The sequence below is a fragment of the Labeo rohita genome, chromosome 2, assembly GCF_022985175.1.
Source record: "Labeo rohita strain BAU-BD-2019 chromosome 2, IGBB_LRoh.1.0, whole genome shotgun sequence".
NCBI classification, from domain to species: Eukaryota; Metazoa; Chordata; class Actinopteri; order Cypriniformes; family Cyprinidae; genus Labeo; species Labeo rohita.
The window spans coordinates 5,093,253-5,107,036 of NC_066870.1; the positions used below are offsets into that span (position 1 = coordinate 5,093,253).

General features: G+C 35.1%; 1 protein-coding gene across 11 annotated transcripts in view; it reads left to right on the forward strand.

The window, feature by feature from the left end:
• Positions 1 to 13,784, forward strand: part of kmt2cb (lysine (K)-specific methyltransferase 2Cb) — a 141,085-nt gene that overhangs the window by 95,055 nt on the left and 32,246 nt on the right. For 10 of the 11 annotated variants that reach the window (XM_051138075.1, XM_051138114.1, XM_051138096.1 and 7 more), the window contains 9 exons: positions 782 to 895; positions 1,190 to 1,332; positions 6,018 to 6,195; positions 6,526 to 6,624; positions 9,141 to 9,188; positions 9,936 to 10,073; positions 10,151 to 10,183; positions 10,263 to 10,412; positions 13,544 to 13,688. In XM_051138075.1, the coding sequence (XP_050994032.1) occupies positions 782 to 895; positions 1,190 to 1,332; positions 6,018 to 6,195; positions 6,526 to 6,624; positions 9,141 to 9,188; positions 9,936 to 10,073; positions 10,151 to 10,183; positions 10,263 to 10,412; positions 13,544 to 13,688 (1,048 nt within the window). The remainder of the gene's footprint in view (positions 1 to 781; positions 896 to 1,189; positions 1,333 to 6,017; positions 6,196 to 6,525; positions 6,625 to 9,140; positions 9,189 to 9,935; positions 10,074 to 10,150; positions 10,184 to 10,262; positions 10,413 to 13,543; positions 13,689 to 13,784) is intronic. The other variant, XM_051138151.1, reaches the window with a different exon arrangement.

Consider the following 13,784-nt stretch of genomic DNA (forward strand, 5'->3'; position numbering starts at 1 on the left):
TTTTATAATTTTTACATTTTTAAATAATCTTCTCAATTATTTAAAAAACGATTTGATTGACAGCAGTGGTTCTAAAGGCAAAGTTGTCCGGAATGAGGAGTTGTATTGTATGATAGGAATATTGTGTGTATGTACGAAAAACCGTGCAACGTACAATCGTTTACATCCTTAAAAAGCGACATTGCCCCCCAACTGTTCTGAGATATCTCATTCCGTTCAGGAGTTTCCGATAGGCATTTTACTAAAAGTGGTCCAGCCCTTTTTGAACATTTTGGCACCCCTTTGTGACAGTGAGTTGAAATTTTAACATAATAATTTTTGATAATTATTGATATTCACTCTCCAGAGAATCTCGTTCAGGCAAAAAACCTAGAACTACCTTGCAAAAGTAGGCTTTAAAAAAATAAAAGCCAGGCTAGCGATTGAATCTGGTCGTTTTGTCTGGTGTGAGCCAAGGCTTCCACGACATTAGACTCTTGAATCTGCGACTGACAGTTTAGGAGTTATGAGCAGTTTCATACTTTTGATCTCTGTAGCGCCTCCGTCAGGCCAATTGGAGCGAGCTTTGGTGATGTTGTAGGTGGTGTGAGTACTACCATCCCTCCAAGTTTCAAGTCTCTGCGACTTACAGTTTGGTCTGCACAATCAATTTTTACGTGGAGGTCGCAGATACGTGACCATTCTAACAATTACAATAGGGTTACAGCACTACGGCCTTGAACCCCTAAAAACATTATTGAAAAAAAATATATATTACATTAAAGTTTCTACTTTTATTCAGGTATTGGAGGATTCATGGTCAGACAGAGGAACCGGATGGGTCCGGGCAGAGCCAAACAGGCCTTGGTCCGAAAGGACTCCACTGGATCTGAAACCCTGCAAGGCAAAGATGAGAGTGAGTATAGTTCAACACTTTCAGCATGATGAGTTATGTTAGATCTTCAATCAATATCTTCAGTCTTTATTTTTTTATATATATTTTTGAATGCTTCAACTGCTGCCAAATCTCTATAACCACAAGTCCATAAAGCTAGATTAAGCTCATTCTGGTCACCATATATTTGACACCCCTAATGTAGACTGATCTGTTGATTAATATCCATATCTAAAATCTATTAAAAGTACATTAAAATATATATATATTTTTTATTTTAAAGAATGAATATGTTACTCTTTTCTGTCCTGATAGGCTGGGGCGACCAAGCGCCTGACACTCCAGTTGATGAAAAACACCCTTTGTCTGATTTTCCTGACAATCCTGAGGTTAAAATACGGAAACGCTACAGGAAAAAGAAGACCAAACTGGAGGAGGCTTTCCCTACTTACCTACAGGTCAAATTTTAAAATCTAATTTTGATCAACTAGATTTTACAAACAGTGTAAATGGTGTTTGTCTATGCAAAATGTACCATCAATTAGCCGAGGTGTACTGGGTGCTTGTCAGGTCATTGCTCTGTGTTTGCTAGGTTGTTTTTGGTACTTGCTGGCTCAAGTTAATAGGATCTCAGTGATATTTGGTGTCTAGATATAGCTCAGATCCTTCAGTGTAAGATGGTGGGGTTTTTCATCTACCAGGCAGAAGTCACTTTCTCTTTGAAAAGCTGTTTATCTCTTCGAAACAAGCCACACAACATGAGGTCATTTCCAAGCTGCAGTTCTTTAGAATCAGTAGCAGCTTTTCAGCAGATGCTCGCTTTATCTCAAGGAAATACCCAAGATATCACTCGGCGACTGCTGCAGATGCACTGGGAGATGCCACCGTTCTTAGCAGGGTTTAGATCACTCTGCTGGGTGAACTGGGAGCTCGTCTAGTCGAGCTTGACATGTGGACTCTTAGGGAGATGATGTCAGTTTTCCAGTTCAACCTTCTGTTGTTGGTCTTAAACTGAAGTATTTTCAGTCCAGTTTTAAAGTGACTTTGCACTCACTTGCATACATATAAATTAATGTTAGAAAGCATAAGGATATGACAGAAGTGTGATGTGATATAATATAAGTCATTGTACAGTTGAAGTCAAAAGTTTACACCCCTCTTTCAGATGCTGCAAAATGTTCATTACTTTATCAAAATGAGAGGGATCGTACAAAATGCATGTTATTGTTTTTTTAGTACTGACCTGAATAAGATATTTCACATAAAAGATGTTTACATATAGTCCACAAGAGAAAATAATAATTGAATTTTAAAAAATGACCCCGTTAAAGTTTACACACACTTAAAACTTTTGAACAGAATTGACATTTTTCTTATTTTGCATAAATATTATATTTTTTCATTTAGTACTGCCCTTTAAAAGTTACAGAAGATACTTGTACAATACTTGTACATGTTTCCCAGAAGACAAAATAATTTTAATTTACCCTGATCTTCAAATTCAAAAAGTTTTCACCCCCCGGCTCTTAATGCATTGTGTTTCCTTCTGGAGCGTCAGTGAGTGTTTAATCTTCTGTAATAGTTGCATGTAAGTCTCTCAGTTGTCCTCAGTGTGAAAAGATGGATCTCAAAATCATACAGTCATTGTTGGAAAGGGTTCAAATACACAAAAATGCTGAAAAACCAAAGAATTTGTGGGACCTGAAAGATTTTTCTGAAGACCAGCAGGCAGTTTAACTGTTCAGGACATCGCTAAACAAAAAAACACAGCTGTGGATCATTCAGGTAATAACACAGTATTAAGAACAGGGTCGTATTTATAAATTCAACTTTTATTTTTTCCTGTGGACTACACATCTTTTATGTAAAATATCTTATTCAGGTCATTACTAAATAAAAAAATAACATGCATTTTGTATGATTCCTCTTATTTTGGTAAAATAAGGCACATTTTGCAGATTCTGAAAGGGGAATGTAAACTTTTGACCTCAACTATATATCATGGTAAATCTATATTACAACACAGTGTTATAAGAGTAATCATGTGGAAAGCACTTACAACTATAATTTATTGTTCAAAAATTTGTGGTCAGTAAAATTTTATATATATAGGTTTTACACAAAATATGAAGCAGCTCAACACTGATGATAATAAGAAGTGTTTCTTGAGCAGCAGATTTGCAAATTAGAATGATTTCTGAAGGATTGTGACACTAGAGACTGGAGTAATGATGCTGAAAATACAGTTTTGCATCACAAAATGAATTAAAATGTATTTATTACAAATTACAATAGAAAACAAATGAAAATTTAAAACATTACAATAGAAAACAACTTATAGTAATATTTCAAAATTTTACTGTACTGTCTTTAAAAAAATGCACAGTAGTGTACATTTTATAAGGAAAATGATGGGTGCATGGATTGTTATATTCTTAATTAAAAGAAATAAAAAATAAAGATTAAAATCAGTAAACTACTATTATAAAACAAATAAATTTCAATTAAATGAGCTACATTTGTATAGTTATGAAGCTATTATTCACACATCAGTTGAATTCTCTGTTAATGCAGTACTGTAAAAACAACAAATCAGATGCTGTACTTATCAACACCTCTAAATCTTGACTTATTTGGGACACATCCACTTCCACACCCTTTTCACATTACTGTATAAATGGCATAAAGCAGTCCTGCCAAATCTATACCGACGCATGTTATATTACGACGTCATATCACCATGCGCTAGAAAGCAAGAACGGATGGCATGGGAATGACGTAATTGCTTGGGTGAGCTAAAGCTAGCTCCTGCATCTGAGAGAATCCACCCTAAAGGTGCTTCTCCAAAGAGCCACTTCAAATCAATTATTGAAAATGGAAGCTTTTAGTGTCTCAGCCAGACAGGTTCCCAGAGCTGGAAGCTGTCAGGTGAGCTGAGCTGAAATGACAGAACAGGCGGTGTTCTGGGAAGTCGCGTTACGGCCGCTATGGCACGCACGTTGTTTTGATGCTTGTTCCTGTGATTGCCGTGCGCACGTGCGGCGGCGTGTGTCACCGTAGATCGTGCGTCCTGCGAGGCCGCGCTGGAGCGGTACGAGACGGGATGAAACATGAGCTCATCTGAGGGGCTCCCACAACGTGACAGTCAGTGCAGAGTAACGCCATCTGAGAGCCAGAGCTGCGCTGCCAGACAGTCTGCTCAGACAAACACAGCCATCTGGAAGATCTCCACTGTACCCAAAAAAGATACTCTGTCAACAATACTTTCATTACGAACGATAACAGCACAGTGCGATTTGAGTACACCTCTTCAGAAGTTTTGCTTTGAATGGCATGATCATCCAGAGCGCACTACTGTTGTCTTTGGTAGGAGCGCCGTGTGTGTATTTTGCTTAAGCAAGGTTGTGTTTTCCAGCCCTGGAATTTGGGGGGGGGGATTCAAATATTTATAATACTGATTTTATGTATGATTAAAATGAATAAGAATCATATTAATAATTTTATATATAATTTAAGGTGTATTATGTGACCCTGGACCACAAGACCAGTCATAATATAAGTAGCATGGGTATATTTGTAGCAATAGACACGAATACATTGTATGAGTCAAAATGATTCTTTTATGCTAAAAATTATTAGGATATTAAATCAAGATCATGTTTCATGAACATATATTGTAAATTTCCTACCGTAAATATATCAAAATTTAATTTTTGATTAGTAATACACATTGCTAAGAACTTGATTTGGACAACTTTAAAGGAGATTTTCTAAATATTTAGATTTTTTTGCACCCTCAGATACCAGATTTTCAAATAGTTGTATTGTCCAATCCTATAGATGCACAAAGTTGGATATTTCGTGTAATATTTATTTTAGTTTAAAGTTTAGTTTAGTTAGTTTAATATGCACTATTGTTCAAAAATTTTGAGCTAGGTTTAATTTTTTCAATGTATTTGAAGTCTTTTCTGCTCATCAAGGCTGCATTTTTTGATTAAAAATACAATAAAAGTTGTAATATTGTGAACAATTATTACAATTCAAAATAAGTGTTTTCTATTTTAATATATTTTAAAATGTAATTTATTTCTGTGATGCAAAGCATCATTACTTCAGTCTTCAGTGTCACACGATCCTTCAGAAATCATTCTAATATGTTGATTTGAAAAAAGAAACATTTTTTATTATTATCAATGTTAAAAACAATTGTGCTACTTAATATTTTTGTAGAAACTATGATACATTTTAAGCATTCTTTAATAAATAGAAAGTTTAAACAAACTTTTGATCAATTCAGTGAATCTGTAAGTAAACACATTTCTTAAATTGTTTATAAAGAAATACACTTTGGCCCTATTATTTTATATATTTTCTGTTTCTATTTTTAATAGATTATTTTTAAAAAATAATTAGTGACTCTGGACCACAAAACCAGTCGTAAGGGTCAACTTTTAAATTGAGATTTATACGTCATCTGAAAGCTAAATAAATAAGCATTGATATGGTTTTGGCCGAGATACAACTATTTGAAAATCTGGTATTAAAAAAAATCTAAATATTGAGAAAATTGCCTTTAAAGTTGTCCAGATGAAGCTCTTATGCATTTTACTAATAAAAAATTCTGATCTTTACATGATCTTTAATTAATATGCTACTGATTGTTGGCATAAAAGAAAAAGCAATAATTTTGACCCATAAAATGTATTTTTGGCTACTGCAACAAATACACCAGTGCGACATAGGACTGGTTTTGTGGTCCACATTTTTAAAACATAATTGAGAGGAAATCTTATGGAAAATATGGAAACCCTGACCGATATATTGGCTAATCTAATATTTAGCCATCTTCAAATGATCTGTCAACTTGGTTGATTAACAGAAGTATGTCACGGGTAATAATCGTGTTTATTTTTCAAATATTCTGTAATATATATGTTTATTTACATTCTGTATGTTTTCTATACCCCTATATATTCTATACCCTGCTCTCTAAATAATTCCATCACCATCCACCATTCAAAACATCTTACAGGGTGATTGAAGCTTGATTTATGAAACCAATAATTTTCTAAAACCCATATAAACCTTGCACATTTTATCGTGAATACTAACATACTCTTGACTCCAATGTCTTCTCTTGCAGGAGGCCTTTTTTGGGAAAGACCTGCTGGACAAGAGCAAACAGAGCAGACAGGAAACCACACGGCTGCTAGAGGATGAGCGAGACAGGAAACAGTTCCCGGCCAATCAGATGAAGCCATTGTCAAATGCATCACTCAGTGCGTCAGCGACACCGCTGCCCAGTAAAGCAGTAGCAGCACGTACGTTTCTCGCATCCACTGATGCTCACACACACACACTCGGTCTGCCTCAGATATTTGTCTCATTCTTTTTTTTGTCTTTTTTTTCCATATTACATTCATACCCGGTCTGATTTATACATTTGTTTCTCTTAAAGTCAACATGAAATTTAAATAGACTGTATTTACTTACTTTAGACACATTCCTGGTCTTGCAGAAATGGGAAGAAAAATGAGCTGCGAATGCAATTTCATGTTGTCTTTAAATTTGTCTGCACAATTTAGACCACTTTCTTGGAGGGCAATCATTAGACCCTTATAATCACTGTCCTGCTTTATCCGCATCCACAGAGAATTCTGTGGAGCCTCTAGTGGACCTGTCCGAAGAGCTGAAATCAGACACAGAGCTGCTGGGAATGTTTTCTGATAACAAGCAAACAGAGGAGTCCGGTAGGCCTTTATGAGTGTCTCTAAACATGAGAAAGAACAGCACACGTTTGCTGTTCAGATGAGCCTTTTCAGTGGGCTCCAGCTCTCTAGGTCTACTATAATCAGTGTTGGGGAATCTGCTTTAAAACATAAACTTCATTAGGTAAAACATAGTTAAACCACAGTACAGCTTCCCATTTCAAAAAGTAGCTTTTTCTTAGTGTAGCTTTTAACTGCACTACCAGTCATAAGTGTGGATACACTTCACTGTGCTTAGTATGGCTATTAATGAATGTTCAGATGAAACTTAAATTTCAATAATTTTATAGGGCTGTCAAACGTAACACGTTAACACATTCAGTTAATTAAAACCGTTTAGCGCGGTTAACTCTTTTTGATTCCGTTAACACATTTGGTCAATTTGACATTAATATATTTTTAATTTGTTCTGTGCCACTTCTACAAGTGAAAAACGTTCAGAGTTTAATGGAACTGATTGGAGGCAATGTGCCAGCGTCTCTCTTTCTTAAATGCATACATAAAAGTCCCTGACACAGTATGCATTTTTTAATAAACTGGGTTCAATAAACCCAGAACAGCGCATTAAATGAAAATCATTTGGATTCTTTCTATGGTGATACTTTGCTGTCAAAAACAACTGTCTTTTATAGATATGTTAAGGCAAAATTATCTTTGCATATGTAGTGTGTGGAAACTGTTTTATCTTCAATTATTGCATAATTTGCCTTTATTTCATATTTCTTGTGAGTTTGTTGCAGTTTGAGAAGTATAGAATATATTATTTGTATGCAAAGATATTGTGCACCTATTATTGCAAAATAAACCCCGGATTTATTTTTTTATTATTATTTTTTAATTATTATATATTTTATTTTTAATTCTTATATTATATTATTATTATTTTTTTGGACTATACATTATCCCACTTATAATGTAAATATTATTAAAGTCATAATATTTCCAGAATACAGTTGAAATTACGAGAATAAAGTCGTAATATTATGTGAATAAAGTCAAAATATTATGAGAATAAATGGAAGTCCAAATATTTCAAGAATAAAGACAAAATACTACGAGAATAAAGTCAAACATTTTCGAGAATAAAGTCAGAATATTTTGAAAATAAATTCAAAATGTTACGAGAATAAAGTAGAAATATTACAAGAATGAAGTCAAAACACTATGAGAATAAAGTCGAAATATTACAAGGATAAAGTTGAAATATGAGAAAGTCGAAATACTACGAGAATAAAGTCAAAATATTTCATGAATAAAGATGAAGTACTACGAGAATAAAGTTGAAATTACGAGAATAAAGTCGAAATATTTTGACAAATGTCTCATTATTGTAATCAGAAAGATGATTGCCGCTTAAACTGAAGCAAATGCAGCAATCTGACACGCCACATTAAAGAGCGTGAAAAATATAGTATTGTAAGACATATTGTTCGTATTTTGTATTTTGAAAGCTGAGACTTTGGAATTTCTCCCTGTGCTCCTAATCGAGGTTTTTTTGCATGCACAAAAGGCTAGAATATAGGCTGCTCTCAAAATATTATAAATTGCTACAAATTAATTCTTGTAATTTTGACATAATTCTCAAAATATTTATTCTTTATTTATTATTCTTGAAACATTTCAACTTTTTTTCAAAGCATTTAGACTTTATTCTCATAATATTTCAACTTTATTCTCGTAATATTTTGACTTTATTCTCGTAATTTCAACTTTATTTTCAAAATATTTCAACTTTATTCTCATAATTTAAACTTTATTCTCAAAACATTTCGACTTTATTCTCAAATTATTTTGACTTTATTCTCGTAATATTTTGACTTTATTCTTGAAATATTTCGACTTTATTCTCATAATTTCTACTTTATTGTCAAAATATTTGACTTTATTCATGTAATCTTGGATTTTTTTACATTTTTTCACATGGCGTTAAAACGCCGCCGTACTTTTACTAAATGGCCACCTAGAAGTTGACATGAGATATTGATACACGAGAGACAATAAAGTAGCATGAAGTAGATTTTTTGCCTGGATCCACATTGTTTATAAATATTTGCCTGCTGAATGTCACGATAGACAGATGATAATCAAGTATGCCACAGGGCCTTGTGATGTGCACATATATATATTCTGCTTTTCAGTGTCATTTAAGTCAAGTTATTATATAGATCCTTTATACAGTACCGACTGTTTCAAAGTAGCTTTAAAGTGATGCACAAGAAATGAGTGATTCAGTGATACAAAAGAAATTTATTATTCACTTGATATTAATTAGCCTTGCTTGAAAATAGATCAATTATAAATAGTGTAATATTTAAATATTTCTTATTTATCTATAGGAAATGGTCTTGATTGTCTTTTCATTATATTAATTTCCTGGGCATTTCCATTTTTCATTCTTAGCTCATTTTATTTTGCATTGTGTATGAATCATCTGCAGAATCTTTCTTTCTCTCTTCATGGTGCTGATCCCTCATTGTGTTTGGTTTGGATCTTTGTAGGTCTTGATTTTTGCCCTTTCCAAGTTGAGTACTCTCCTTCACCATTTGGTAAGAGCTCATGGTCATATTTTGAGTTATTTACTTTTTCTTCTATTCTCTTGCACCCTTTTGCTTATGTTTTATGGGAACATTTGTTTCACTTTTCAATTGTTGACAAATCACCCACAATGTGCACTACACCTGAATCAACCATTATGCATCATGCAGTCCGTGTAGTCTCACTAAGTAAAACATCCCAGAACACACAGCTATCAGACAAGTTTACATTACCTAACAGATTGAGAATGATGCAGCAATGCAGTGCTGGAGTAACAGGTGTGGTCAAGGACGTTGCTCGGAGCTGAGATGTTGTAGAGACAGAAACGAAGGCATTGATGAACGGCCTTCCTCCCGTGAGCGGCAGTCAGGGCCTCTACCTGAATGCATGAGTGAAGAATAGGGCCACTGTTCCACTGAGATCCTCTGAGTCCTTGGTTTGATAAAAAGGAACCAACCTAGCAATTTGTGAAAGATGTTGAGCTCTCATCCCTGCTGTAAAAACAGCCTTGGAGAACAAGGCAGTCTGACCTCCCTCAGAGCCCACAGTAATATTTCTATTTGAATTATTTGCAGCACAAGTTGTTTATTCAGTTTTGTCCGTGTCAGATATGAGTCAGATAACAAGATCCACGACCTGCCCTGGTCTGGTTTTGCTTATTCATTTTAGTTACGTTAAAGAGATAGAGGTATACAGATATGAAACTCCATGAAGGAGAATAAAAGAACATTTTGTATGAAATATTTGTGTTTGTATAGGTCTGGACGTTGCACCTTTAACAGAGGACGCATCTGTTTCGTCTCAAACTCATCTAGGCCGAACTCATCCACGTCAGGTGCACGAGGAGCCACTGGATGGCATCCTCAGCCCTGAACTGGACAAGATGGTCACTGATGGTCTGTATATAACAAACGTATGCATTGTTGAATAGTAATACAACTAAATGTAAACACAGAATCTTTCTGTCTTACAGAATCAATACTCAGCAGACTCTACAAAATACCAGGTAGGTTATAAACTCAAAGCACCAAACACAGTGAACACGTTAATTCGATATGTTGTAAATATTGACCCGTTCCTTGCAGAGCTTGGTGGGAAGGATGTGGAGGATCTCTTCACAGCTGTCCTGAGCCCCAGCACCAGCCAACCTCCTCAGATGCCTCAACAGATCCAGGGAGCTCAAACCCTGCAAGGTCCCGCAGGCCCTGGTTTACATCCCTCCCAACCCAACTCAGGTTTGTTAAATGTGACCCTGCTCCACAAAACCAGTCATAAGGGTCAGTTTTTTTTATTGAGATTTCTACATCATCTGAAAGCTGTATAATGAGCTTTCCATTGATGTCTGGTTTGTTAGAATAGGACAACTATTTGATCTATCCGAGGGTGCAAAAAAATCTAAATGTTGAGAAAATTGCCTTTAAAATTGTACAAATGAAGTTCTTAGCAATGCATATTACTAATCAAAAATTAAGTTTTGATATATTGACAGTAGGAAATTTACAAAATGTCTTCATGGAACATGATCTTTACTTAATATACTAATGATTTTTGGCATAAACGCTTTTGCTACAAATATACCCATGCTACTTAAGACTTAAAGGAGAAGTCCATTTCCAAAACAAAGATTCACATATGTAATGTACTCACCCCCTTGACATGTCCTTGTCACCCCCATGACTTTCTTTTTTCAGTCGTAATGAAATTATGTTTTTTGAGGGAAACATTTCAAGAGCATGATAAGGTGCTGAGTAAAGATGCACGATACCAATATCAGCATCAGCCTGATATGAAAAATGATGCCGATATTTTTTGCAGATAAGAGGAATAACTCACATGTGCTCAGGGTGTGCTAGCAATTAGATCACATCAGCAGTGTGGCTCATTCTTGAAGCATTGTTTTGCCTGAATGATGAATAGATTTACTGTTTTGGATCGCAGCACTTAAACTGAGAATGCACGTATAGAAAGACGCGTTCGATGTGTGATAAGAATAAACAGTAATAGCACTTGCAGTGGCAGCAGCGAGAGCCTCCCTGGGTCCCAATGCTCCTTCGGTAATGAGTTTTACTTCCGCAGGAAGTACTTTCTAATAAATTGAAAGTAAAATACACACATAACATTTAGACTGTTTTTGATTAAGTAAAGCAGTAATTGATGTCTTAAAATCCTGAGTATGTTTTGATTTAAAGGTCAGAGATTATATCTTACATGAATTTAAAAAAAATTACAAACATGACACTCGTAAATTAAATAATTTTAGGTATACTGATTTATCCTTTAATAAGTAATATGTTACATTTTTTTAAACCAATTATGAGCTCTAAAAGATTTTCGGAATTTTTACAGCTCTTTTGCTTTAGACCATCTGCAAATGTTAAATCTTATAATAAACTGTTAAGGTTACCACTGCATTTTTCTGGGGAAAAAAAGCAAAAGGAAATGTATTGGTATTGGCATCGGCTATCGGCCAAAATGAGTTGAAAAATAATGGATGTTGGCAAAAATTCAATATCGTGCATCTCTAGCGTCTTTTTCACACTTCAAGAGTTAAAGAATGTTCAACTTTTGGTAAAACGCAGCACATTTCCATTACCCTTCAAACTGCGCCTAACAGGCAATTTAAAAAAAAAAATCATATGTCACAAAAAAGTTTACACTCACATGAGGTGTTTTTTCAGCCAATTCGAAAACTGCAATGGAATTTTTTTTTTTGCATTTACAGATCATCCTGAAGCTGATCACAGCCACTCTGATCAGTGCTTATGCTTATACCAGCCATGCCTTGCGTGTTTCTGAAGCGGCTTTCTGTGCTGCTTCTGTAAACATACACGTATACGCCTCTTTCATTTAAATATAGTCAAAATCCCACCAAAATCCATTGCCATAACTATGAAATTAAAAAATTATGTTTTAGTCACACAACAGCGGTTAAAGGAAACGCCGTTATTTCACAATACATTTTTATTGACATTTATAAAATATCACCAAAGTTTTGCGCAAATTCCACACTGACCAACCTCCACATCTTGCTTTTACAACAGCAACAGATGACAACAAGAAGCACAACAACAGAACAAAATCATTTAAAACAAGGGCCAGAGCAAGTACTTTTAATATATATTGTGTCAACACTTTCATATTCATAAATAAACTGCAAAAGCAGACACTAGTTACACTTTCGAGGATTTTCCATATCATAGTAGCCAAAGCGTCTCAACTGGATAAAACACTGCCACAGAAGCGCTCTCAAGCGCTCATAGCTAGGCATTTTCAGCTGGCAAGACACGCTTTGGTGGACAGCCGGATATAGTACAGCATTCATAGGTTGACTTTGAAAAAAAGTGTAAACACTTTGGCGCTGTCAAAACAGTTATGTATTGTTTGAGCATCTCCACCAGGGGTGGGTTTCCCAAAAGCATTGTTAGCCAACTGTGGTCGCAAGTTCCATCGTTACCAACATAGTTCAGTGATTCAGTGATTCCTGAAACCATATTTCCAACAAACATTCACAAACAGCATCGGAAAGCAATGTGGTTGGAACTACAGCCATTGACCTGTGGCTGGAAGCATAGTTTCTTGTTAGTATAACATGTGGATTTCCATGGATTATGCTCTTGAACTAAATAATCAAGCAAACATGCAATATAGTCTACATGTTTTAGTTTGTCAGAAGAGTAAAAGCACCATTTGTAAAGTGTGATGTAATAGGAATCCTGCGACTGAATTAAACATCTGAAAACAACAGAGAACAAAAATAGCGAACAAAGTCTAGGTCTAAAGTCTAAATTCTGGCATTAATTTAATCTTGATTAGATTCATTTGCAAAAATTATTACTCCACTACCTGCATGACATCATTAATGACAGGTCTATATTGTTGATCCAGTCATGACTAGTTAATTTCTCCAATGATGCATTGTACTGTGGTAGATAAGCTTTAAGTTATGACATTGTACAGGAAGCACACAGCAGCCCAACACAGCGGACACTGGCTCAGCCAATAGCCTGTGATTTGGGTGAAACTTTCTGTTTGGCCAATGACAGATTGGAAGGTGTTCAAGAAACCTCTTTTGACATTATTTTTGTAATTGTTGATGGTATCTGTACATTTGCACATTCTTTAAAAATCACACATTTCACCTTTACCGGAATAATCTAGGTTTTGTTAAAGCTCAGTTGATGGCATCTGTGGCATTTGGACTCATCCCTTAAGTGCATTACTGTAAACACATTTTTGTTTGTTTTTACAAGATAGTTTTTTTCATTGTCAGGTGAATCAAACTGAATTATATTCACTGTGATATATCTTGAAGACCAGAAGCATTGTATGCACCGTTCGACAGTTATGTCGGTATGTTTTTGTACAGGAATGTCTTCACGAATGCCAGTGATGAACGGTTTGATGGAACCCAAACAGCAGTTTTCACAGTCCCAAATTGGTCCTGGAGCAGGGCCTGATATGGCTCGAAATATCCCGTCGATGCAGCGCATGCCTTTCTCAGACAATCTTAGGTCAGTCATAAGTATATCTGCTTCAGACATATGCACACCCACACATGTCTAAATTGCAATAATGCTAAAAAAAAAATTGTGTTGGTCTTTTCCTGT